The sequence below is a fragment of the Callorhinchus milii genome, unplaced genomic scaffold, assembly GCF_018977255.1.
Source record: "Callorhinchus milii isolate IMCB2004 unplaced genomic scaffold, IMCB_Cmil_1.0 Scaffold3, whole genome shotgun sequence".
NCBI classification, from domain to species: domain Eukaryota; kingdom Metazoa; phylum Chordata; class Chondrichthyes; order Chimaeriformes; family Callorhinchidae; genus Callorhinchus; species Callorhinchus milii.
The window spans coordinates 8561102-8587744 of NW_024704744.1; the positions used below are offsets into that span (position 1 = coordinate 8561102).

At 40.9% G+C, this 26643-nt stretch overlaps 1 protein-coding gene across 1 annotated transcript in view; it reads right to left on the reverse strand.

The window, feature by feature from the left end:
• The window catches only part of agpat5 (1-acylglycerol-3-phosphate O-acyltransferase 5 (lysophosphatidic acid acyltransferase, epsilon)), a 66719-nt gene that overhangs the window by 32099 nt on the left and 7977 nt on the right, over nt 1-26643 (reverse strand). The window contains exons 2-5 of the mRNA XM_007894038.2: nt 14672-14741; nt 11883-11998; nt 5042-5131; nt 2756-2846 (exon numbers count right to left, since the gene is read on the reverse strand). Coding sequence (XP_007892229.2) covers nt 2756-2846; nt 5042-5131; nt 11883-11998; nt 14672-14741 — 367 coding nt within the window. The remainder of the gene's footprint in view (nt 1-2755; nt 2847-5041; nt 5132-11882; nt 11999-14671; nt 14742-26643) is intronic.

The window sequence follows — 26643 nt, forward strand, 5'->3', positions numbered from 1 at the left end:
TACTCAATCAAAAACTCATTTATTCATGCTGGTATTCAGTCAACTGTTTGATAACACCTCTAAAAATAGGTATCTCACACATGGTAGAAACTGGAGAGTAAACGTCAAATGAGGAGAGAGGGACCAACAAACCAGATGCTTTGAACATATCTACGCATTCTTCCCATCTTTTGCTTACTGCTTCCCATCTTTTCTTTTTAATAAATCTTCCAAAAGAATCGAATAACCAAATGCAATCTCTCAAGGGGAGAGAAATGTCTTTTAACTCCCTCGCTCCCCCGACCAACAATGTAATGAGGCAAAAGTTCAAGGACAACCATCTACATTGTTGAGCCCTGACCAATTCCATTCCATATACCATTCCTGTGGTTCCACAAAGTTCCTGCAGTGCCAAATGTAAACATATAACCTTCAATCTCTTGCAGAACCAGATATTTATCTAGCCTCTTTTTGACTCATGGCACATGATAATTTAGCTGGCCCAGAGGCGCACTTGTTATGGAGATCACTACCAAGTACATTTGTCCATCAACTTCTGCCACGTTTCTGTGGCTAAAAATGATCCGAGATTAACATGTACCAAATATGGTCCAAACAGACGAGTATGGTGGCCCATTTTACCCTCTCTAACTGGATCGCTAAGGTCAGTTACAGTGCTTCTACTTCTGACTCAGTTGATATCAACTAACATTGCTCAGACTTGGCATGAAACCTGGATGGCTAATCTACTCAGTGGATAAACTAGCTGAGCCATTGGGGAGAAGCTATTTCAGTGTAATAAGCAAACAGCAAAGTGAATTCATTGAAAAGCATTTGGTTGATTTAATTCAGATTCAGAGTGCGTGTTTTTCAGATTATCCAACACATTTAGATATGAAATGGAGTGGTTTAAAAAAAAATGATATCCCCAAACATGCAGATTAATGGATCAACAACTTGCATTTCTCTCATGCTAGACAAAGTGGACTTTTTTTTTAAATTTGTGAAACTTTGGGATATATCCTTGGAACCCTATACTTTTCTTAAATTATGCACAAATGGGAAACAAAATCAAACAACCGAACCATTACACAAGGGAACTCATATTGTTGTTCGTGATCATTAGAATATTGCCTCACCAGCGCTTTACAAATGTTCTGCTAAAATTCTGAGTCTCAAGCAAAAAATAGCATTGCTGCCTTCCTTCAGTCAACACAGAAAGTAGTAATTATGGTAAAATGAAACCAGAGGATGTTGCACTTCTGATTGTCACCTGGTCACAGTAGAACAATTGCAGTCAACAAAACAGTTAATTTTCGCACATAAAACTGTTGTACAGTCTGCAGCTGTGCACTGCGCTAACTCTGAATGACAAGCAATAGTTCTGTGGAAATTGGGGGTGAAAACTCAGTATCTGCAACTGTATCTCTGCCACAACACACTCAAAATAGATCTCCTTGGTTCTTGTGGGTCGGTGCATGTGCACATCCAGTTATTGGCAGCAGTCACTGTTTGCTTCTCCTAATAACAGTAATGTTGTTGTTTCTGTTGTCAAGAAAGCTCTCTACAGCACCAGGATGGCATTTCCATTTCATCGATTTATAGATTCATAGAAGGTATAGCTCAGAAACAGACCATTCAGCCCAGCCAGTCCGGCCGGTGTTTATACTCCACATGAGTGTCCATCCTCGATGCTTATCCCTAGTCCGTATTCTGGATGTTTCCCCGTATCCCTCAACCTTACTCTCCCTCAAGCTAACTCTCCCTAAACCACGTGTGCTGTCTTCAGCCTTTCTACACTTACAGTTCCTACATCAGTCATCCTTGTGGCTTCATGGAGTGAGACAGCGAAGCTGGAACTAGTAATCGTGTCGACATAGAATCTCTCAGAGAGCAAAAAAAAACACGATTTGGTCACTCAATCCACGACTGTTTGTAGGACACTGCTGTGAGCAATTTGGTTGCCGGATTTCGCCCACAAATATACAGTCAAATTCACTTTACAGTACATTCTGTGAAGCGCTTTGAGATGTCTAGAAGACGTGAAAAGCGCTATATCAGATGCAAGGATTATTATTATTATCTGTGTGCTCAATTGGCTGCCATATTTCACCCACATAATACAGTCACTACGCTTTACAGTGTATCCTGTGAAGCGCTTTGAAACGTCTGAACAATGTGATAAGGCGCTATATCAAATGCAAGGATTATTATTATTAATACGTGGAGTCCTGTAGCTCAGTGGTTAGAGCACTTGCCTCACAAGTGAGAAACCCGAGTTTGATTCCTGGTAGGGCAAAAGGTTCAGCAAATTTCCTTACTCCACACGCCTCGTCAGAAGGCTGTGAGACATGTAAATAATAATAATAGTCCTTGCATTTGATAAAGAGCTTTTCACGTCTTCTAGACATCTCAAAGCGCTTCACAGAATATATTGTAAAGTGAATTGACTGTATATTTGTGGGCGAAACGAGGCAGTCATTTACACACAGCAGTGTCCCACAAACAATCGTGGATTGAGTGACTAAATTATTATTGGTTTTTTTTCTTGAGGGATTATTATTAGGCGTATTAGAGTAAGGAAACTTGCCCAAGGTTTCGCCCTGCTGGGAATCGAACCCAGGTCTCTCGCTTGCGAGACGAGTGCTCTAACCACTGAGCTATAGAACGCCATGTAAATCTAAGATGATCGTCCAATGTAGTGCTTGGGGGTGGGGGAGGATAAGCTCCAAGCAACCAATGGAAACACGCTCTCAAAGAAATTCTGCAATCTCACCTTCTTTGTGAGCGTATTCCTGACTTGCTGCGATCGTTTCCGGAGAATCTGGGTTGTAACGGGTTCCTTCTGGGAAAATCACAAGATACATCTGAAGGAGACAAAGCAAATTGATGACAATTTAATGACAGCCCACTGTAAAATAACCATTAGGCTGTCAAGATTATGAAGCAGTCGTTCTTGCTTAATTACCATTTTACCTATACATGAAAATGGAATCACTGTTAAATTAATTATTTTCTGGTTGGTTTTACTGAAAATATAACATAGCACATGCATTTAGGGGTTGAACATTAAATTTTCAAAGCTGAAAGTTTAAGTCCCAGATTTACGGTGTTTTACGCTACTGTATGGGGTACCTCAGTGAAAGAGGAAAGAAAAGTTTGTTGATCAGCTACAACCTTTCTATAAGCAGAGCCCTCTATACCAATTTGGATATCTAATGGAACAGACTCTCCAAGGAGACGGTTTCTTTCAAACGCAAATTACATAGATTTCTTTTAGGAAATAATATTCTGGGATAAGTGTATGAGTAGATCAGGATATGAAATATCCATGCCACTGCCAGGATGGTGGAAGTGACCTGCATGAACTTTGGTCTTTTTTCGTCTAGCATTTCTATGTTCCTATTTGGGGAGGTCTGCTTCTTCTTAGGTGTGTTCTCTTGGGAAAATAGAGAGGTTGACAGTTTTGATATCAGCAACTTGCAACAAAATCATAATTCCAACAGCACAAAGCAACAGTTTTAACCATTGCTCTTTCAGATAAATACAGAAAGTGAAGGGGATAAACATCACTGCTAAATAACTGAATTAGTTCAAGAGTATTAAAAAAATTGAGAATAAAATAGCACAAATATTTTAATTTGGATCTCCAATAATTTTTCAGATACAACAATAACTTCAAAGAATTGAAGGAGCTGGGAAATCTCAATATTGCCTCATGGATTGAAAATGCTCCGCACAGAAGACAAAAACCTAAGATCTATCAAAGCAATTCAAAGAAGAAATACTACTGTAATTCCATCGTTCAAGAGAGTCATGGGAAAAAGTCATCTGGCAGCAACTGTGATACTGCAAATAGGCTATTATCAAGAGACCTTCTGTTCCACACAAATTGTGTCCAGTTTATAAATAAAGCTTTTTAAACAACTATTTCATAGAAAAAAGTCTTCTGTTTTACTGATGACTACAATCGAGTCTTTGCTAAAAGTCGCTCTAGTGGAGTAATTATTGGGAGTCAGTCATATTCCCTCTGTGCATCTACATACTACTTTTAAAATGATGCACTCTGCACATTTATCAGTGATCTCTCTAGATTAGACTGAAGTGATTTTGCAGTGATGATGACACCATCTGAATTCCTCAGTAAGGATTAATATCATAGAGGAGGTGCCTGCATTGGTATCCTCCAAGGGAAAGAGTGCAAAGAAAACTTCATCTAACTCCAAAGTATATATTCTTAAAAAATAGTTACACATGGGAGTCATTTAACGGTTTAGTTTTTGCACTTTAAGAGTGTTTTTCGAACGCTCTATGAAATTTTAAACCAGCAATGATCCTAGATATCCTTTATAAATTCAGTTTCCTTTCAATAAATTCAGTTTCGCGTAACTGATTAAACAAGCTGCACGAAGCTTCGAAAATCTAGCAACAGTAACTACTGTTGAATCAATTGTTGGAGCAAACTTTAGACAAACTACCAGCACAATTGCTTACTATTTTTTCTGTGCACCCAGAAAAGTCTCATCATGTTGTTGAAAGGTCTTGTGTGCAGGGATGCAAGCTCAGCCTCACTACCTGCCACACAGAGCGTTCCCAACAGCAGCTGAGTTGTATGGCCAAGGGTGAGAGACTGGCTGAGAATGACAGAAAACTATACAACAACAACAACAAGATTCCATTTATAGAGCGCCTTTCAGGTCGGGAGGAGGTCCCAAGGCGCTGTACAGTTGGGTCAGGACCCGAGCAGGGGGGAAATGGTCAGGGTGAGGGGAGGGAAGGGAGGGAGCGAGGAGGGGGTAGAGTCGAGAGGGGAGCTGAAGGCACGGTCAAAGAGCATTGAGCCTGGTCCCTCCTTTCTCACGCCACCACCAAAACTGGTTTGAGAATGATGTTGGTGGAGGGCTCCTTGGGAGTTCCTGAAATTGTGCAGGCAGTAGGGAACCTAAATAGTAGCAGCTACCTGAAGAAAAATAGTTTCCTTTTGACCGCGTCTATGTAGTTAGATCATTTTAAGCATTTTAAGTGTGGCATCATAAAATGGAAAGATTATTTTATTACTTACTGGGGTGCCCACTTCTAATTGTGCTTGCAGTTTATGAGCCATCATCTCTTCGTTGAATTTGGCACTTCGCTTGACATATATTCCTCCATGCTAAAATGTAAACGATAAGCATTATGAATTTCATTCAAACGTCCCATAATAAAAACATTGTAACAACGATATGCAGCTGACAACACAAATAATTGATGGTGGTAATTACCACTTTAAGTTCCAAGGTTAAACGTTATCAATTCTCTCTACGTCAGCAATATATAATCCCACTTCGTAAAATGTATGGTGATTTAAGTAGTTACAAGGAGAGGCGACACTATGTAAATATTCATACTGGAGAACATTAGCCTCAGGAGAAATCTTATTGATGAATTCCAAGATTCTAAAACTTACAGATAAAATTAACCCCAATGTATAACACAGTTAAAGTGCTACAAATAGAGCTCTAGATTCAAGCTCAGATGAGGGAAGGGAAGTTTTAATTGTTACTTTACAGAAAGTTTTGAATACAGTATGTGGAATAACAATAATAATCCTTGCATTTGATATAGTGCTTTCACGTCTTCCAGACGCCTCAAAGCGCTTCACAGAATAGACTGTAAAGTGAATTAACTTTATATTTGTGGGCGAAATGCGGCAGCCAATTGCGCACAGCAGTGTCCCACAAACAGTTGTGGATTGTAGTGACCAATTTTTTTTGAGGGATTATCAGGCGTGTGGAGTAAGGTTTTGCCCAAGGTTTTGTCCTGCCGGGAATCGACCCCAGGTCTCTCGCTTGCAAAGCGAGTGCTCTAACCACTGAGCTACAGGACTCCACAGTGAAAGTGATTATCCAGGGAAATGTTGGAAGCAGATTGGATTGGCAAATTCAGGAGAGATTTGTACAGCTATTTGACAAAGAAATCAATAGTTTGGTGCAGGGGGAGTGGGGGATTCTGAAGGTAAGAAAGGTGGTAGTGTAGTTTTTTTAATTCATTAGAATAGACGAGATGGATTGCATTGGTCTTTCCAGTTCTGTACATTCCCATCTTCCTATACAGCCTAACAAACAGTTACACACAGTTCAAATGCAACAATTACGACGGTTACCTTACATTTGAAACACTTTAGATTTTGAGTTCGCCTTCATAATATAAAGTCCTGAGCATTACTAATAAACATTAAATGATTAATCATCACCCTTAACCTCAAATCCCACACATTTGTAATTTTAAAACACGTCGTCAAAGTTGCTTGAGAGCATGGCGTGAGAGCGCTGCAGTATTTGGTGATGAATTCAATTGGGAGGTTTGAGAGATAGGATAGGATTATTTATTGTTTTTCAATGTTGTTTTCCTTCATAATTGTCTTTTCCGGTCCTGTACATTCCTGTGATCCTACAGCAAATATGAAGTTTGAACACAGGAAGTGAAGTGGGTAACGTTCAAAACTTTTACATGAACAGTGCAACTACAGCTGCACATTACCCTGTTGATGCTTTCCACAGCATTCGTACAGTAAGGACTGCCTACGATTGTGTGGAACTCTGTGACCAGATCTGAATAAAAGCAATAGCCTTTGCTATTCATAAATACATGTCTGTCAAGATTGGAAAGTGTGACACAACCTGTCAATAATGTTCTATCTTTGATGTTCCACAACCCTATACGGTATAGGAATTAATACTAAATTATTCACCTTAAGTACCTTTACTTGTCAGATATCTAAACAATTAAACATTGTTTCAATTCTTACAAATTCCATAAGTAGGAGATATGTCATGCATTAAGTTCCTTCAGCTCCTACATTCTGAGGATTTGTCATTTGATAAATGGTTACACCAAGTATGTCTATAGAGACGATACAAATCAAATGTTTTGTCTTAAATAATTTTGCATTTTTGCCATGGATCCTTCCAACGTTCTCTTTCAAATCTCCCCGTGGCCTCACTTCGCCCTACCTCTGCGACCTCCCAAACCCTACTGAACCAGATGCTCCCTTCGCTCATTGAGCACTGACCTGCTTCATGTCTCCGCACTCTACCCGCCCCACCATCAACAGGCAAGCTTTCAATTATTCTGCCCCCGTTCTCTGGAACACCATCTCAGCAATATTAACTCTTTCTCTGTGATATGGCCAAATCTTCATATTGTTCCAGGAACATTTTTTTGGACAGTCGAGTATCTGGCACATGTGTAAACCAAGCTTACGAGTATCCAAACCAAGCTAAGATTTCCATACATCCCACGAACACATGGAAATCCAGAGATAAATTGTTGGAATGAGCACTCTCTTCTTGCTAATTCCGGAAAGTATTAGGCGCAGGTGGGGAAGAGCCAAGGCTTGAGGTCCCCAGAGTATGCGTTGGGGTAACTACTGGAGTCTAACCAGCTAACAACAACAAAACTACATTTGTATACCGGCTTTCACTTCGATCACATAGCTTGCCATTGATAGCACTGTTTGGCAAGCTTTCCCGCTGATTATCCAGCTGGGGCCACTCTACCTGTTAGGGCTTTGGGATTCCTGCTCCTTGTATCTTGGGACACCCACCATTATGTCCCACCAATGGGGCCCACTGTTCAAGATGGCAGGTGCAGTGCAAAAGGTTCCCAGGTGAGCCTGGCAGCAGCATAATATCGTCCGCAAACAGACGCACCACAATCCTGGGATCGCTTTTGTGTTCTGCCAATCTGGAGGTCCACGGGAAAGGTGATTTGTATTTTGATTCCTAAAATAACCATTTTGTCCTGGGATGGTTGTAATGAAGATGTATAGGGTAAACAGCGGGTGGGGTGGGGGGGAGAAGTACTAAGAGCTGCTTGTAATCATCTTTAGTAAATCTGCAAATTATTTTAATTGTTATTTATCTTTGGTTAAACTTGCATTTTGTGAAGTAGAATGTTTTCTAAATTTATGTGACTTTAGAAATAATTTTGTGTTTCATATACATGAATTGTAGAGCAGTTTATGCTGAACAAATTACATATACTGTATATAGAATTCCAGCATTCTGTCTTTAGTTTGCTGAAATGTAATTACTTCAGGACATTTTAGACAGCTTCTGCAGATCTGTTTATATGCGATAAGGTTTAAAATAACATATGCTGTGTTCTTTGCATCATATTGCTGAGTGTCAAACAGTCAGCCTATTGATGGCTCATCTTTGTCAGGGTTTGCTTGAATTGGCTTTGCTTTTCTTGGTAAATCTTTGTTCAATTTCCCTTTTCAAACAAAACTCTTGGTAAATATTTAAAGACCATGAAAATAGAAAAGTTAAAACTTCCTCCAACATAACACACTAAGCAAGTGAGATACAATCGAACAGGAGGCTGCTTTCAATGGTATATAGAAACCCAGAGACTGACCAATATATACCCCCGGTTTCACTTTCAACAGAACAGTATAGGGTTGTGCAATTTTAGTTCTGAAGTAAATTACATTGGCCAGAATTAAGCAGATGTCTGCTCCAATATCAGGCCTTTATTCCTTAATGTTATTAAAGAGTTGATCACAAGCCATACATTCACACCTGCTAGGTTTATACTGACAATACTGCTGCCCAAAATACTTCAAGATAGTTTGGGCAGCAAGGCTACAATGCATTTTGGGATTCTATTCCTCAATCAAATTTATACTTAGAAATACATCAAACAGAACAAAATTTTAATACCCCAAAAGGAAAAAATCCTTAGAATTGAAACATATCTCACATCAGTTCAACACAACTGACTAGGTCTCTATTGCAGAATGAATTGATTTCAAGTTCCTCGCACTTCCTCATAAATCAATTCATACCCTAGCACCCCCTACCTCCTTTGACCTGCATACACCCCATTCCATTACCTTTTCTCAGCTCCAACCCTCTACACGTCCCTCATCACTCATCTAGTGTTGGCTATGCTTTCAGCCTCTTCGCCCAAAGATCCTGGAACCCTCTACCTCAAGCCCTCCATCTTGCCCCCGCGTTGCCCATCTTCAGATTGCATCTAAACACCTTCCGCTTTGACTGTGCCCAAGGTCACTTCACCTCTCTCCCTGGCTCGGCTTCAAGCTCCACCACTGTTAAGCTCTATGAGATGCCACCCTGCATGCATCAGTTTCCTAAAGATATTTCAGAGGAAGATGGATAGGTATTTGGGAAGCAAGAATAAGAAGGGATGTGAAGAAAATACATGGAAATGAATTAAATGAGGTGCCATTCCCTAATAAATAGATTCAATGTGCCAAATAACCTACTACTGTTCTTAAAATAAAAAATCCATGAAAACAGATATTCCATTCTCAAGGAAAAGTAGTCACCAAACTGAATGGCAACTATAAACTCCATTAACTCTTCTTTCCTTTTGATACCTTTGACTTCCTCTGTGATCAATGAAACATCTACAGAATTAGGCAAAACATTATACAGGAGTGCAAGTTCGCTTAGACCCACGTTTTTTGGAAGTGCAATACACAACCGGTTTCTGGCATGATTGGCTGGCTCCCTACATGTGCAGGCACCATACAGAGAGCCAATCAATCTGTTCAGGCGTTTCAAGTACTAGAAACACTTGCAAGAGTGGTCGCAGATGATTGTTCCTGCACAACGTACAGAAAGTCCATGCTGGAAGCCTTAATCTGACAACCTGGAAGATGGACTGATGGCTTTTCTTTAAATCCATTATACTGTGGGGTCTAATTTTATCGACTTAAAACCCTTGCATTATAACAGGGTTGCCCTGTATCAAACTGTACAAACACAGTCGTGCAAGATCTTCTCACAAATCTAAATTCAGATAACTCCTATATGCAAAATTACCTAACAAGACAAATCTAGTTTACAAATCTAAACAGATTATTCCTGTGCACACATCTGCTACAAGACTAGGAATTTTGTTTACAAGTCGAAACAGGCAGTGCCTACATCTACTTAATTTACCAGACTGCAGATAAACATTATAATGGTAAAACACTACAATTAGGAGAAAATAAGATACTACACATGGAGAAACCGAAAATGTTACAATACACTGGTTAATGGCACTCATACACAGAGCGGCAGTTACCACAAAGGAACAGTTCCAGAGCGGAAACCAATGCCAGTACATCACAAAAGGCAATGTCAACTGGACAAGGATTACAAACTACCAATAAAACTAGGAATTAAACAACAAGCGAACAGTTAAGAGATTTAAATAGAAGATTACCTAGATAAACTGTAGGATAAACTTTTTTTAAAAATCCCTGATAAAAGCATTGAAGGTGGCTGATACACACCATGACAGAGACAAGCCATCAGATAGATTAGACCTCAGTCGGTGTTGTGCTGCAGAATTATAGAGCATAGATTCACGTCTGAGACTCCCACAAGGTTGCCACAAGGCACCTCCCCAGTGAGGCGGGCAGGATATTGGCAATTGGAAGAAGTTACCCTGTGCCACTCTCACAAACCTCGCAAAGCGCCAAGAAATGGTGCGTGGTAACCTAAAGAGGGGAGAACAACATTTTTAAAAGCCCTTCGTAAATCAAGGGATTAACCTCTCTCAGGATATTATTATTCGGCAGAGCAACAAATAAGTTTGAATATCAAACTTGCCATTTAGAATTTCATTACTTCTGAACAAGAGGCCCAAAATGTCCTGAAGTGGATCATTTTTCAACACTAACTAAAAACATTGAAATCACTTGTAATTTCCGAAGTACCTCACTGAGGGTCTGTATTGATTTTATACAACTGAAACCTGACCGTGTGCACAGTTGAGAGAAGCTCTTTTACTCTGAACATGGATGGCAGCAACAAACAGTCAATCAACGTAAATTCCAGATAAAATACTAGACCCAACATACACTTTTCCTGATGCTGAACAATCCAGGATTTCTGCAGTTGCATTGGTCTGGTTCTACCTTCGACCAAAACAAGTTGACAGTTCAGAAAAAGCGAGTGCACTTAAACTCTGGCTCGCCAGAATCATAATAGATCTGGTCCAGGGAGCCAGAATTTCTGGCCAAGTGTAATTACAATGCTGTTAAATATTGGCATTATAGTTGTTTGAATCACACAAGCAGAAGATAGCAAATAAGCCATTTTCTGTTTGTGGGATTGAAACAATCTGATTCAAGGTCAATATCTCTGGCCGCTGTGAAAGCCAGCGAGGCCGCTCAGTCAGCTTTGATGCGCTTTGATGTCAGGAATCGGCAGTCTACACGCGAGCCTGTGGAAATTGTAATTTTTAGGTTTCGGTCTAGTTCGGATTCTGGATATCTGGAATCGTGTCAGCTGAGTTTACTGTACTCCAATCCTTGATGTTTAGAATCAAATGCTATAGAAAGTGTTACTTTATTGTACATTGTAACTTAAATTAATAATGCGTTTCAAAAGGACACTGGCAACTTTCAGTGCTACTTTCATGCAGTTGGCTTTAGCAATGTAGATTAACCTGTCCAGAACAAAATGCATAATAAGCTACTGAAAGAACGTGTTCAGCGAGTAGATAAATCAACTTCAAGTCTTGCTGTATATAAATGGCCATCTATACCATTAGAGCAATCTGATATCACTTTCAATAGTACAGCAATTCAAGATTAACGATCTGCTGTCTACTGGCAAAGACATTACCTAAAACGTGTTTGGGTGTCAGAAAACTACGCTGTCTGAATCCAGATAATCAAGAACAGCACAATTAAATCAAGACGGTTTCAATTGTGAATTACAAAGTTGCATTTTTTTTAAACATAGAATGTTTGAGCTCATAGAGGCCATTCATGTCTGTGTCACTGCTTCCTGTTTCTTTTTTTAAAAATCATCCAAGGTATTAATCCTTCTCCTCTCTCCAGATCTTTCCCCGATTCCCTCCCACCCTCCTACCAATTTTAATACAAAGTACCGTGCCTCAGCAAAATAATATCCATATATGGGAAGCCATTTCAACCCATCCTTCAGGACGTAGCGTACATGGCCCAGTGCATTTTGTCGGACTGCCAACATGTCCGCGATGATCCAGTCAACTGTGGAGAAACAAACAAAATATACTGTCCTTAAGTGATACTAATACATTAACGTATAATTTTCTCTGTTACACACTACAGTAAATATACACAGCATTGAATTCAAAGCAGAATTGATGGACTATTTCAAAGAATCAGATCGACTCGCTCAATCAAAAAGATAATCTTGCAGTATATCCAGGTGCCTGGGGAATAGGTTCCCAGACAGATAATGCAATCCATACTCTGCAAACTACTAATCAATGACAGACTCTGCAAGCAATACCATTTATGGAGTCTCCTAGGAATTCTGAATTTTAAATATAAATAATACATTTATGAGCATACCAGCCCAAAAAATTTACCATGAGCAAATCTTTCAAAAGTTTTTACTTATTCACAAATCATTTTTCAAAGCTAATGCTTGCTATTCAGTATCTGTCACAGTGAATGGCAGCAAAATAGAAAGCATACATTTCCCTTGATACTTTCAGACACTATTAATGCTAAATGACAAATGCTCAACTTCAGTGGGAATGGGTTTATAACATTTATTAGAGCAGAAAATAAATTATTTGAACTCCATTTTTCTTCCACTGTCAAACTATCTAACTTTATAAAAGACTTATGGGTGGCATTGCTTTATTTTGGTTTGCCCTGTGAGCCTGGAATTTGGAAGAAGAAAGCAATCAGATGTTTAGCAAATTTATAAAAAGGTCAAATGTAATCTCGTGGGCCCGTTCTTAAGGGTACTTCATTCCGTCAACACGGCCAATGAGGATCAGTCATCAGGATTGTGGACACCATTTACTTTCCCAGCCGACCTCTCAATCTGTCTCCATCCAACCCACCCCCCACGCAGACTTTACCCCACCGATCGATTTCTTTCCCTTTGAATAAGCCTTAATGGTTTCAGAACACATTCCACACAGAACAACACTCTTATAACCTCATAAGGATTTTCATCTAAATCCCAGTTTCACTTTCCGAGTTGATATTTGTACGCCTCCACATCTTGGGCGACTTCAACCTCCACTTCATCCGTTCTTGCTCCACACCACTGCCAACTTCTCCTCCCTCCTTTCCTCCCACAACCTCTCCCTCCATGTCAACTCTGCCACTCAGGTCTACGGTCACCCCTATGACCTGGTGTTTACCCGGGGGATCACCATCACCGATAAAGCCACCTTGGACCATTATTTTGTTGCTTTCTTAACACTTCCATCCCACGCCCTGCCACTCAACCCATCCCTATCTCCTACCGCCTCTGGAAAATAGTTGCCCTCCACTCTCACTTATAGTCATCTGAACTCCTGCCCCTCTGGGTCTCCTCCTACAAAGACCTAACCTCCTTAGTCACTCTCCCCTACATCTCCCTCTCTGCTGCCCTCAACACCCTTGCTCCTCTCACCACCCGCACTGTTTCCTACTCCTGCAAATATCCGTTACACCTGCCAGAATCTAACTGACATAGGAATGTTACATACAACACGACAGAATAATCCTTGCATTTGATACTACACCTTATTGTGTTGTCAAAATGTCTCAAAGCATCTAACATGGTTTAATGTAGTGATTGTATTTTGAAGATGAACGACTAGCATTTTTTATGAAAGAAAGTTAAGGGAAAGTACACAACGTTCATCATGACTGCAGTGTTACCGTGAGAATGCCAGAGCTCATATTGGATAATTCACTGGGTCTCAGGTTTGTAATGAACGTTTACGAAAATAATAAAAGCTGCAGCCACAAGCTGCTGAATCGATGGCATCTTATGTCAGGCATCTAAGGGCAATGCATTTGTAGGAAACTGTTTTATGATCTGAATTATCATTTTTCCCTCTCTCGTTTTTGCTTTATAAGTGAGATAAATTCTATAGCAACAAGAGTCCGGAACACATCCTTCCGACTTCAACATTTACTACTGAATTTTTAATCATGGTGCTCTTATGGCCTTAGCTCTACTGTTGCTGCATTGCAAACAGAGCTCACATGACGAATTCTGCACACGTCTATTGTTTTCTAGCAGGACAGTCACCATAAAAACTTTAATATGGGTTCGAGTGAATCTCCTGAATGGGCCTAATAGATTAAGGTGAGCACTGTACGATAAAGGTTAGAGGTTCAAATTATTGGTCTATATTTAGGTAGCCGTCTCAGCCAAGGCAGCAGCTGGGCAACACAACTAACCTCAACACCCTGGGTTAAAGAGAATCAGCAGGGATTCTAATTTTTGATCGCTGTCCATTGATCTCCATTACAAGCTGCGATTGTGTGACGTCTGGCAAGGGAGGATATGACTGGATTTGGATGCCATACCATCCAGTCAAATAGTCTGCCATGCTCAGTCAACATGAATAACAGTGACGTCAGCGAGGCGCTGGTAGAAAGGAGTAAAATGAAAAAGGTATGGGGGAGAAAACAGGAGCGAGAGAGAAAGATTGGAGTGGGCAGAGAGTGGGGGGAGAGAGAGAGAGAGAGAGAAATGATGGGCGAGCAATGATCAAAAGCAAACCACATTCTATCGTCTGGGAAACATATCGAGAATATCCTTTGAGAGTGATTAAACTAGTCACTTGATTACTTATATACTGCTCACCCCATAACTCACATCTAGCACAGTAAATAAATCATTCTAATGACAAAAGCAGGGATTTTTAAAAAAAACTTGCGACTGAAGACAAAACTACTCACCTGTACACTGATGGTTAGATAAGTAAATTATATTTTCTTTCTTCTTTGGTAAGTCTCCATATATAATAATCTGTAAAAGACAACCACATTGAAAGCATTATTCAAAGTGTGTGCAATGAAAGAAAAGTTTCTACGCTTTCATTTCAACATTCTATTCAGATCCATTGTGGCTATTTCAGAGCTTTTGTGAAAACCAACATAGAAAAAAGGTTAAGAAAGACCAGAAATTTCTCGTCACCAATGTAAATCTGCCATTGATTTGTAGGTAATTGCTGCTTGCATGTTAGAAGCACAGAATAGTTCAAATGCCGTATTACAACCCATCTGGTCTGTATTATGAGTCTCTAAATACCCATCATCAATACTGTGGACAGCGCATGGTGTTGATAAGGTTGTGCCCACCCAGGGTGTTAAGTTCTGCAAATCTGGCATTTTAAGATAGATTGTGTACATCAGCCAAATAACGTTGTTTCTTATTCAGAATGAAAAAGGAGAATTTACTCCACCATTAAGAAATCTCCAGCAAGCTTCAAATTTGTTCGTTTAAAAACATGCATACAACTTGTTTTGAAATATACTAGGATTGCCTTCAAATAAAAGGTAATTGTCAACCACAGTGCCTCTTCAATATGCAAAACGAGCTTTAATTTTATACTTAAAACTTCTTCCAAGGATAAAGCATAATCCTTCTTTCTCCTGTGCTGTGTTTTTTATGGAGTTTATAGAGGCTGGTCGTATATTGACTGATAACAGGACCATGTAAGCCTGATACAAATGGTCCATTTAATGGTCAATTGTTGCAGTCTGCTTCCATAGAAAAGCTTTTTGTACTCCACTTGCACAAGCACATTTTTTTCTGCTCAAATATAACACCACCAAAATGCGACATCCTTCAAACTCACTTCCAAAGTTACTCGGAACTATAATGCTAGCGATTTAACATATACACACTCCCTCTAGCTACTTTTACATAACAAGAGCTCAACGCTTGATCTCTAGGGCCAGTGGTGGTTGACATTTCTATTTATTTATCAATATCACACTCCTGAAATTCTGCACTACAAACACTGGAAAATGAATAAGGTCTTCACCGAAGTACAATTGTGAAAACACAATTTATTTGGTGTGTACACACACTGAACACACGAATCTCTCTCTCTGGAAGTTGACATGGTATAGATGCAATACAATGAGGAACGAGCGACAAAGCCAGGAGTCATTTGCAACAGTCTAAACTTCCAACAGTCTAAAAGATTTGTCTAAAAGTGGATTTTTGACATTCCTGTGGCTTTTAATCATAACAACTAGGAAAATTATACACTTACATGATGGCTTACAATTTGTAAATGATGCCATCAATGTTTCAATGTGGATCAGATAGTGTTATTATCCTTCAGAGGTACCAATTACTATATATCCAGAGGTAGGCTTCCTCTCCACCTCTGGAGGCAGCAGTGCCTCACAACCTGGCTCAGGCCAGTTTTCCTCACAGCTGGCCCTTCCACATTTCCCTCACACAACAGCAACTGTCCATAGGCAGAAAATTATATATTGACACACTACTTCCATGTTACTGCGGTTGCAGTGGATTCAATATTGCAGTGTAAACAGAGCAAATCCGCATCGCTTGCAGCTTCAGTATAATCACTTTAACATTGAACGACTAACAAAATAAATACATTAATTATGTTTAAAAATTAAATCTGGCTACTTGGGAGTAAGTGTTAACCCACAACACTCTTGGGATGGGAGAACATGCTAAGTGGCCCCTACATCGTTCCCTTCTAAAAGTCCCGCGCACTTGAGGACCTGGGTTCAATTCCCGGGCGGAGCAAAACCTTAGGGAAGTTTCTTTACTCCACACGCTTGTGTTTACTAGCAGTAAGTAGGAACCTGGTTGTTAGTCAATTGGCGGATCAGTTTCCGAGGGTTATAATCTGTCAAAAAAAAGTAATAATTTGGTCCACTCAATCCACGATTGTTTGTGTGACAATTGGCTGCCACATTTCACCCACAAAGTACAGTCAATTCACTTTACAATATATTCTGTGAAGCACTTTGAGATGTCTCAACGATGGGATAAGGTCCTATATCAAATGCCAGGATTATTATTATATTATAATATAGAAGGGATCTAATCCATTGGCTCAACAGTGTGATTCACAAAGGTTTACGTGATGGTCTTCCAGATGCACCGGGGGGGGGTGGGGGAGAGAGAGCAGGAATAAGAAAACTAGAACAAAACTCCATGTATTGATGAACCATCCACCTTTCTTTACAACATGTTTAGATTTAGTTCAGACATTAACTTGCTAGCATCCGGAAGATGAAAAACAACCATTTGAATGCTCATTTGTGTCCTCAGGAATTAGTGAAGAGATGCTGCTGCTTTGGGAGGGGAATTTGTGCCCATTAATCTTTTGGCAATTAAGCATATGGTCTCAGTGCACAAACAGGATGCTACCGGGTCTGTTGGCTGAAACAACACAAACATTACATGCAAACTTAGAATTATATTGTAAATATGGGTCTAAACACTTCATTCCTAGCCTAAGATAGCACGGAAGCAAGTCAACTGTAACTAACTCATTGATTCATCATCTACACCAACTAAATACAGACTTCAAAACAACTACAGTGTAGATTAACATCTTTTGCTGTGAATCATCAAAAAGTAAAATATCAAGACTGAAATAGCACTTCAGAATAGCGGAGTGTAGGTTTTATACTTGGACAATGGGGCAGTCGGCCACCTCCTCAGGAGGGGATGGAGAGACTTGACTACGAGAAGCGATTTGATAAACTGGGAATGTTCACACTGGAGAATAGAAGGTTGAGGGGCGATATGATTACGGTCTTTAAAATTCTGAAGGGTATAGATAATGTGGACCATGACAAGCTGTTTTATCTTGTACTGAACAGTAGAGCCAGAGGACACAGCCCACCCCTGAAGCAGGGAGGATAAATTCAGAACAAATTTGCAGGAACAGTACTTCAGTGAGAAGAGTGGTAAACTTAGTGAAAAGGCTCCCAAGGGAGACAGTGGAAGCAGAAAATGTGATGCGTTTCAAGAACAAATTAGATAGATGTCTGCTAGAAAATAATATCTCGGGATACAGCGTATAGTTTGGGACACAATACGTCAAGCAACTGCCAGGATGGTGGAAGGCGAACTAGCAAATTCTTTCGCCTAGCAAATTCTTATGTTCTTTACTTAAAAAGCCCTTACGGACAAGTCAAGTTTCCTCTTTGGTAACTTACCAATTCATTGCCTAGTCTCATACTAATATAGTATTGATGCACTGTTACTTCATATTCTTCCGTCAGGGAGATCTGCCCTGAAAACATAGGAACTCAGCAAACTGGAGGAAACAAGTTGACAATGGCCTGGGCCTCAGATGTTCAGCATTGCTGCTTTGCGTGGAGCACTTACTTACTTGCTTGCTTGATCTGCTGGGCTAGATCTAGGTTGTAAAATATTTCTTAAATGTACCAGCCTGCAATGCCAGTCAGGTGACAAAAGTGAAGGGAAATGCTAAATTGCAGTCAAAGCAAAATTAGGCACAATTTAAGTTTAAATCAAATATTATAAAACAGACGCAGAATTGGCAACATTCAAATTCCATGGAATTATAACTCCAAAAATCATCAAAAACAACTTGCAGTTATATAGCCCCCTTCAAGCGGGGCAGCATCTCGGAGGGTTTAACAGTGACGAAGCCTAATGCCAAGTGAGAGGAGGGGGGGAGGAGGTGACAGTAAGCACAGTCGAAGAGGAAGGTCTTCAGTTGTGATCTAAAAAAAGGGGAAGGGAGGGGGCAAATTGGAGGGATTGGGGGAGAGAGTTCCAAAGCTTCAGAGATTGGAGATGAGGGACTCAACACTCCTTAGATTGCAATTACAGCCTTCTGGGGTAGAGAATTCCACAAATTAATTATCCTCTGAGTGAAGAAATGTTTCCTCTGCCACCTTCTTGCCCACTCATCTCACCTGTCTATCTCCCTTTGCATTCTTTGTGTGTCATCCTCACAGCTTATTCTCCCACCTATCTTCGTATTGTCCGCGAATTTAGATATGTTAAGTTCTATTTCCTCATCTAAATCATTGTTATAGACTGTAAATAATTGAGGCCCAAGCACTGATCCTTGTGGCACTCCATTAATCACATCCTCCCAGTCTGAGAAGGACCTGTTTATCCCTACTCTCTGTTTTCTTCCTGTTAACCACTCTCCAATCCATGCTAATATATTACCTTTAAATTTACTCTACTGATAAGGCAGTCAGGGGACACAGATTGTGTATAAATTTCTATGATTTTGCAACCAAAGTATGCAGAGGGCGAGAGATGCCGGCATTCCATATTTCAAACTGTATCACAAAACAGAACTCAATAATAAGGATCCTTGAATCTGATAATCTGATACGCGATTCATTACATCGTAAAAGCGTCTCAACGCACTTCGCAAATTGTATTTTGCAGGTGAATGAGACAGTCAATTTGTGCTCAGCAATATCCCAGAAAAGGGCCATGGAGTAAATGACCGATTTTATCTGGGGGATTGTTGGGAGGGTCAACAATGAGCTCAAAGTCCCACTGTGGGGCTTGGACCCACTACCTTCTAACTCGGACAATCACACATGTGGGGCCTTCGAGTGAAGCCCATTTGCCGCTTGCACCGCACATACGTGTCCGAAGCAGCTCGGCACACAATGACATCAGGTAATCAGCGAGCGGCCCGCGGGCCAGAAACTTAATTCATAGCGGGTTTGTAGCTGGTGGTTATTTATAGCAGATTTCGCAGAAAAAATGTGGCTGCACTTTTCTATTGGTTTCAGGTTATATAGCACATGCACCGAACTTGAATTTTGCTTGTGAATATCATCAAGCAGTATGTGTGGAAATTGTAAATTTGATAGAAAATATCCTGTTCATTGAAATTCTCCATACGTCTTTCCACCACACCAACCTGGCTGCTCACCTTGGTCAGCAAACACTGAGCTGCTTCGTGTCTCTCACCCTATCTACACTACCTAACCATTTTGCCTCACTCTCTGGAACTGCATCTCAGATGGAGTCCCTCCCTTCCCCAACTTGTTCAAAACCTGTCTCCAGATGTACCTCTTTGACTGCGCTTTCAGTTATCTTCCCTGCCATACACCCTTGGCTCCCACCCTGAACTCAGGTGCACAGACGGCAGTGTCGAGCGCTTTGAACATCCTCCTGACATGAAAGGCACCATATAAATGTAAATTGTATTATATTTGCAAGTACAAGCCAGTACCAGTCATGCACTAAACACCATGTGGCAATTCACTTTCAGCACTCCTGTAAGTAATTAGAATTTCCCAGTTAAACTGAGCTTGGATAAATAAGTTCTACCTGAACCAGAATGGCTTTAAACAAGGAGAATTTGCTTTTCTTGATTAAATATCTTTGTCGGTTTGGGAGGGGTAGGAATGCAGAGAAACTACAAACATGCCATTAACACAACTGCCAACATTCCTCCCATTTGAGATTGTAACTAAGGATCAACCACCAATGCGAGAAGTATTTTTTCTCCTCCAATTTTATTAATTCTGAGTTGAAAACTTTTTGTTGTGACATGACTTGTGCTCTGAGACACCAACCCATGTGAAGGGTGCAACATCTCTGAGCAGCATCTCTGAGCAGAATGTTGGATAATGGTTGATCTTCTGAACCAGGCTTTAGTCTAGTTCCTGAGCCAGACGGGTTCACAGTCCTCCAGGGCACTGCAGATGATGGACCAGTCAGTCTGGCTTGTTACAAGGACTTGGAAGAGCAGACCAGTGCCTGACAGCAGGGACTATTCCCACTTGGCTCCTGTTAAGCTTGCAAGCTAAAATCTAACCGGGTAGAGTAATCCCAGCTGGATGAAGCTCATTTGCATTTTAGTGTGTCCAAATGTTACCTCAACTACCTGTACCTAAATCTCAAAGCGAGCAAGTTGTGTCCACCTGGGGAGGGATTGTGAATATTCCATACCAGTCAATGGACATTTGTGCAGTTTGATTTGGAGATTCTTAAATACAGTGATGGGTTGCTGCATGTGCGAGATTTCCAGGTGATCTAAAAAATGTGGAGTCCCATTTTTTAGCTCAGTACTTTGGATCTAAATCAACACGTGCGATCAACTGCAGTGAATGTTCGAGTCAGAGTGCCTCTGAATTGGTCAGATCGGAACAATGTCCTTAATCTAATTAGTCTATTCGCCTATATGAATCAGAGAGGAAATAGAAAATTACTTGCACAAAAATAATTTAATAAAATCCAGTCAACATGGGTTCAGAAAGTATAAGGCGTCTGACTAACCTCAGATTTTTTTTGAGATGACAGCCAAAATGGACTATGATGCAGTGTACCTAAACTTCCAAAAACAAGATCCTTATGCAAGTTGTCGTTCCAAAAGGCGTTTGACAAAACCTTCACAAATTGTGGTGCAAGACATGCACATGGATTCAGAATTGGTGGCAAGGAGAAGAAAGCAGAGAGTCAAAGTTAGGGGAGCAAGGTCAAAATAGGGGGAGCATTATCAAGTGGGGCAGCTCAGGGGTCTTTATTGTTCCTTGTATACATTATAGCCTGGATCCAGGTTTGCAGATGAAAAAAGTTGAAGGGGAACTGTGGAATCAGGGGAGGCAGCAAAGAACTTAAACGCAGCTTGATGCTGTGTGCACACGTGTTGATAACAACAACAAACTGCATTCTTTTGGGAGGATGTACAAGGTGATAGACAGTCAAAGGTTTGCACCCAAGCTGGGGGTTGGAGTCAAGAGAGGTGGAGGAAAAGGGGGTTGGAGGTGGGAGGATAACAGAAGGCACAGTCAAAGAGAAGATTTTAAGACAAACCTTGAAAGAGGCTTTTCTTGATTAAATAAAATAGGGGGAGCATTATCAAAGGGTGGGGCAGAAAGGTGTAGACCGACTACCAATGATGGGCTAGGCAGAGCAGGGGACGTGAAGCAGGACAGTACCTGCCGAGCAGGTGGGAGCGGGAAGGATGGCAAGGTTTTAGGAGGTTGCAGAGGTAGGGAGGAGAAAGATTGGAGGGCTTTAAAAGTGACGATCCTCTGGGGAATGGGAAGCCAGGACGGGTGTGATTGGCTCATGGAGCTCGTGCGGGAGAGGACACGAGCTGCAGAGTTCTGAAAAATCTGCGGCATGTGGAGCGAAGAGTTGGGAAGTTCACCGAGCAGGGAGTTAGCAAATGAATTTGAATTCACATAAATACAAGTTACTATATATTGGAAGTAAAAATAGAAAATAAATGTACTATATGGATGGCATACAACTTGCCAAGACAGAAACTGAGAGATCTAGTGGTGTTAGTTGACTCATCTCTCACCATGTCAAAACTCTGTGAAGCAGCAGTAAATAAAGCAAACAGGACGCTCAGCTATTTTGTCAAATCAACTCAGTTCAGATCGCCAGTCGTCATATGCAGCCCATATAGTTATCTTGTCTTTGCAGAGTACTTCATACATACCTGATCGCTGCAACACATATTGTGACTATAACACATCTACAACACATCAACAACTTAAATTTAAGTGTGGAGTCCTGCAGCTTAGTGGTTAGAACACTCGCCTCGCAAATGAGAGGACCAGGGTTTGATTCTTGGACAGGACGAAACATTGGGCAAGTTTCCTGACTCCACACACAATCCTCTGTTTACCAAGCAGTAATTAGGAACCTGCTTGTTAGTCAATTGGCAAATTGCTTTTCTGGTGGTAATAATCCCTTCAAATAAATAATAATTTGGTAACTCAATCCACGACTGTTTGTGGGACACTGCTGTACACAACTGACTGGTGCATTTCCCCCACAAAATACAATCAATTCACTTTACAGTGTATTCTGTGAAACGCTTTGAGACGTCTCGAAGACATGATACGGCACCATATGAAATAATAATAATAATAATCCTTGCATTTGATACAGCGCTTTTCACGTCGGGAGGACGTCCCAAAGCACTTCACAGAACACACTGTAAAGTGAATTGACTGTATATTTGTGGGCGAACGCGGCAGCCAATTGCGCACAGCAATGTCCCACAAACAGTCGTAGATTGAAAATGACCAATTTATTATTGTTTTTGTTTTTTTGGAGGGATTATTATTAGGCTCTGTGTGGAGTAAGGAAACTTGCCCAAGGTTTCGCCCTCTGCCTGGAATTGAACTCAGGTCTCTCACTTGCAAAGCGAGTGCTCTAACCACTGAGCTACAGGACTCCACAAAAGGATTTTGTTAAATATAAGGATTATTCTTATTATTCTGTAAATGTTACTTGCAGTACTTCGAAAGTGTATGATTTGGGCAACGAAGGAGCCCCAGTTCTGATGGAAATTGTACGATTGGATTGCTTTGCTTATAAGATTTCTCCGAGTTCATTTCATTCTTGCATCTCCGAATAGTAGAGCATCCACCTTCATGAACACTAAGAAATGGAGCTTTCCTTTTTCAGACACTGGACAGACCAGACAATAAACTTATGTCCATGTTATTGTAGTATCAGGAAATGATCAGACAGTCTTTGTGAGACAGATACTATCTACAAAGTGGAATTATGTTTCCAATCATACAGAACAGATTAAACCCTATGAATAAATTATACGTGGAACAAAAAGCAACAACCTTCTACATACGCTTGGGTTACTGTTATCACCTCGCGCACATATCAGGAAAGTATAGCTTGAAAGTACGAGACAACAACAAATGGCATTTATAGCAGAGCGAGGATATACCTGAGTGAAGATGGAACAGAGTGGGAATTCTGTGCAGGAATTTGGTGAGAATGGGAATTTGGTGCAGAGGGGGAAAGATATGTATAATTATAAAATACATAATATTTATATTAAAATAATATAAAACATGTCTGTGAATATGGCAGGGCATCTGAGACCTGTTGCATGCACAATGTATGTTATGTGGCAACTCCAGGATGCTTTGTGTGCCATTGACAAATGTGCGTGCAGAAAGTGCCTCTGGCTGCCTGAGCTCAGGGTTTCTGAGCTAGAGGAGAGGCTGGTGTCACTGCATAGCATACGGGAGGCTGAAGAGTTCATGGGTCGAACGTTTCAGGAGGTGGTTACCCCACAGCCACAGAGAGGGTTCAGAAGGAGCATGAGTGGATGATCACCCGCATGGTAGGAAGAGGGGATGGGCGGAGCAGAAATCCTCTGAGAGTGTGGCACTCGGTTCTCTATACTGAATACCGGTGAGGATGATGACATCTCTGGGGAGAGGAGTCAAAAGCAAATGGATACACAGGGGGACATGGAGACGAGCGCCAATGCAGTTATCATTGGGGACACAACAGTGAGAGGAGTAGACAAGCGTTTCTGCATCCAAAAACGTGACTCTCGTATGGTATATTGTCTCCCTGGTGCCAGGGTTGAAGACATCATGGAACGGGTGCAAAACATTCTACAGGGGGAAGGGGAACATCCAAAAGTTGTTGTCCACGTTGGGATCCATGACGTGGGGGAAAAAAAGCACTGAGATCCTACAGGGAGACTATCAAAAGCTAGGGAAAAAGCTAAAGAGTAGAAACTCAAAGGTGGTGATCTCTGGATTACTCCCAGTGTCTCATGCAAGTGAGTATCAAAACAGCAGGATCAAACACATGAATGCATGGCTGGAGAAATGGTGCAGAAAGGAGGGCTTCAGGTTCCTGGAACATTGGGACCAATTCTGGGGCAGGTGGGACCTGTACAAGGTGGATGGGTTACACCTGAACAGGGCCTGGGACCAATGTCCTCGCAGGGAGATTAACTAGTGCTGTGAGGAAGGGTTTAAACTAATTTTGAGGGGGGAAAGGGAATAAGGATGTAGCATGAGAGAGGAGAAAAAAGTTACATAGAGGACTGGGAGAGACAAACAGCAATGCAATAAGAAGTAGTCCAGAAAAAAGAGGGATTAAACAGGGAAGAAATGCAGAATAGACTAAGATGGTCTTCGAGTGCATGTGCGTAAATGCATGGAGTGTAACAAATAAGATTGTGAGCTGCAGGCTTAAGTTGCCACATGGGTTTATGATGTATTGGCAATAACGGAGACCCTGTGCTAGAGGGTCCAAAAACAGAATCTATTTGGTTATAGTTAAGGAGCAGAATAGGAGCTGTTACTCTGATAGGTGTTTACTATATATAAACCAACAAATAGTGGGAAGGAGATGGATAAGCAAATCTGCAAACAGGTTTCAGAAAGATGCAAAACTAATAGAGTAGTGATAATGGGAGACTTCAATTATTCTAACATAGACCGGCAAAATAACTGTGTAAAGGGCAAGGAGGGGGAAGGATTCATGAAATATGTGCAGAATAATTTTTTGGATCAGTATGTTTCCAGCCCAACGAGGAAGGAAGCAGTGCTGGATCTAGTTCTGAGGAATGAAGTAGAGCAGGTTCAGTGGGATAACATCTGGACAACAGTGATCACAATGTCATTAGGTTTAGTGTACTTATGGAAAGGGACAAGGAACAATCAAAGGTGAAGATACTCAATGGGGAAGAGGGCTAATTTCAGTGAGTTAAAAAGGGACCTAACTAAGGTGGACTGGAAAGAAACAATGGTAAGTAAAACAGCTAACAAACAATGGGAAGCCTTCAAGGAGGCGATAGTTAGGGGACAGAACAAATATATTCCCACAAAGGGGAAATGTAGGGCTTCCAAGCCTCCCTGGATATCTGAGGAAATTGGGATTAAAATAAAACAGAAAAAGGAGATTTATGATAAATGTCAGGTCCAAAATACAGAAGATAATCAAACAGAATATAGAACGCACAGAGGAGAATTGAAAAAGGAAATAAGAGGGGAAAAGAGACTGTATGAGAAAAGATTAGCGGGTAATAAAAGGGAACCCTAACCATATAAAGAATAAAAGGTAAGTCAAAGATAGGATGGGACGTATTAGGGACCAAAGAGGAAATCTTCTTGTGGAGGCAGAGGGTATGGCTGACGTACTGAAAGAGAACTTTGCATCTGTCTTCACAAAAGAAGAGGATGCAGCCAATGCCACAGTATTGGAGGAGAGGGTAGAGAAATTGGATAGGTTAAGAATGAACAGAGAGGAGGTACTAAAAAGATTGATGGTGCTCAAGGTAGATAAGTCACCCGGGATGCATCCTCGGTTACTGAGGGAAGTAAGGGTGGAAATAACGGAGGCTCTGGCCACAATCTTTCAATCTTCCTTGGACACCAGGGTGATGCCAGAGGACTGGAGGGTTGCAAATGTTACTCCCCTTTACAAAAAACAGGGCAGAAGCCGGGAACTATAGGCCAGTCAGCCTAATGTCAGTAGTTGGGAAACTTCTGGAGACTTCAATGTGGGACAAAATAAATTTTCACTTAGAAAAATATGGGTTAATAAAGGACAGCCAACACTGATTTGTTAAAGGTAAATCGTGCTAACAAACCTGATCATTTTTTGATGAAGTAACATAGAGGGTGGATGAAGGTAGTGCAGTTGATGTAGTTTATATGGATTTTCAAAAATGATAAAGTGCCACATAAGACACTTGTAAGCAAAATAGAAGCCCACAGTATTAAAGGGACAGTGTCAGCATGGATACCGAACTGGCTGGAAGACAGAAAGCAGAAAGTGCTGGTGAACGGTTGTTTTTCTGACTGGAGGGAAATGTGCAATGGTATCCCCCAGGGGTTGGTATTGAGACCACTGCTCTTTTTGATACATATAAATGACCTGGACTCGGGTATAGGGAGTACAATTTCCAAGTTTGCAGATGATACTAAGCCAGGAAAAGTAGTAAATGGTGAGAAGGATAGTAACAGATTGCAAGAGGACATAGACAGACTGGTAAAATGGGCAGACACGTGGCAGATGAAGTTTAATGTGGAGAAATGTGAAGTGATGCATCTTAGGAGGAAGAATGAGGAGAGGCAATATAAGCTGATGGTACAATCTTAAAGGGAATGAAGGAACAGAGAGACCT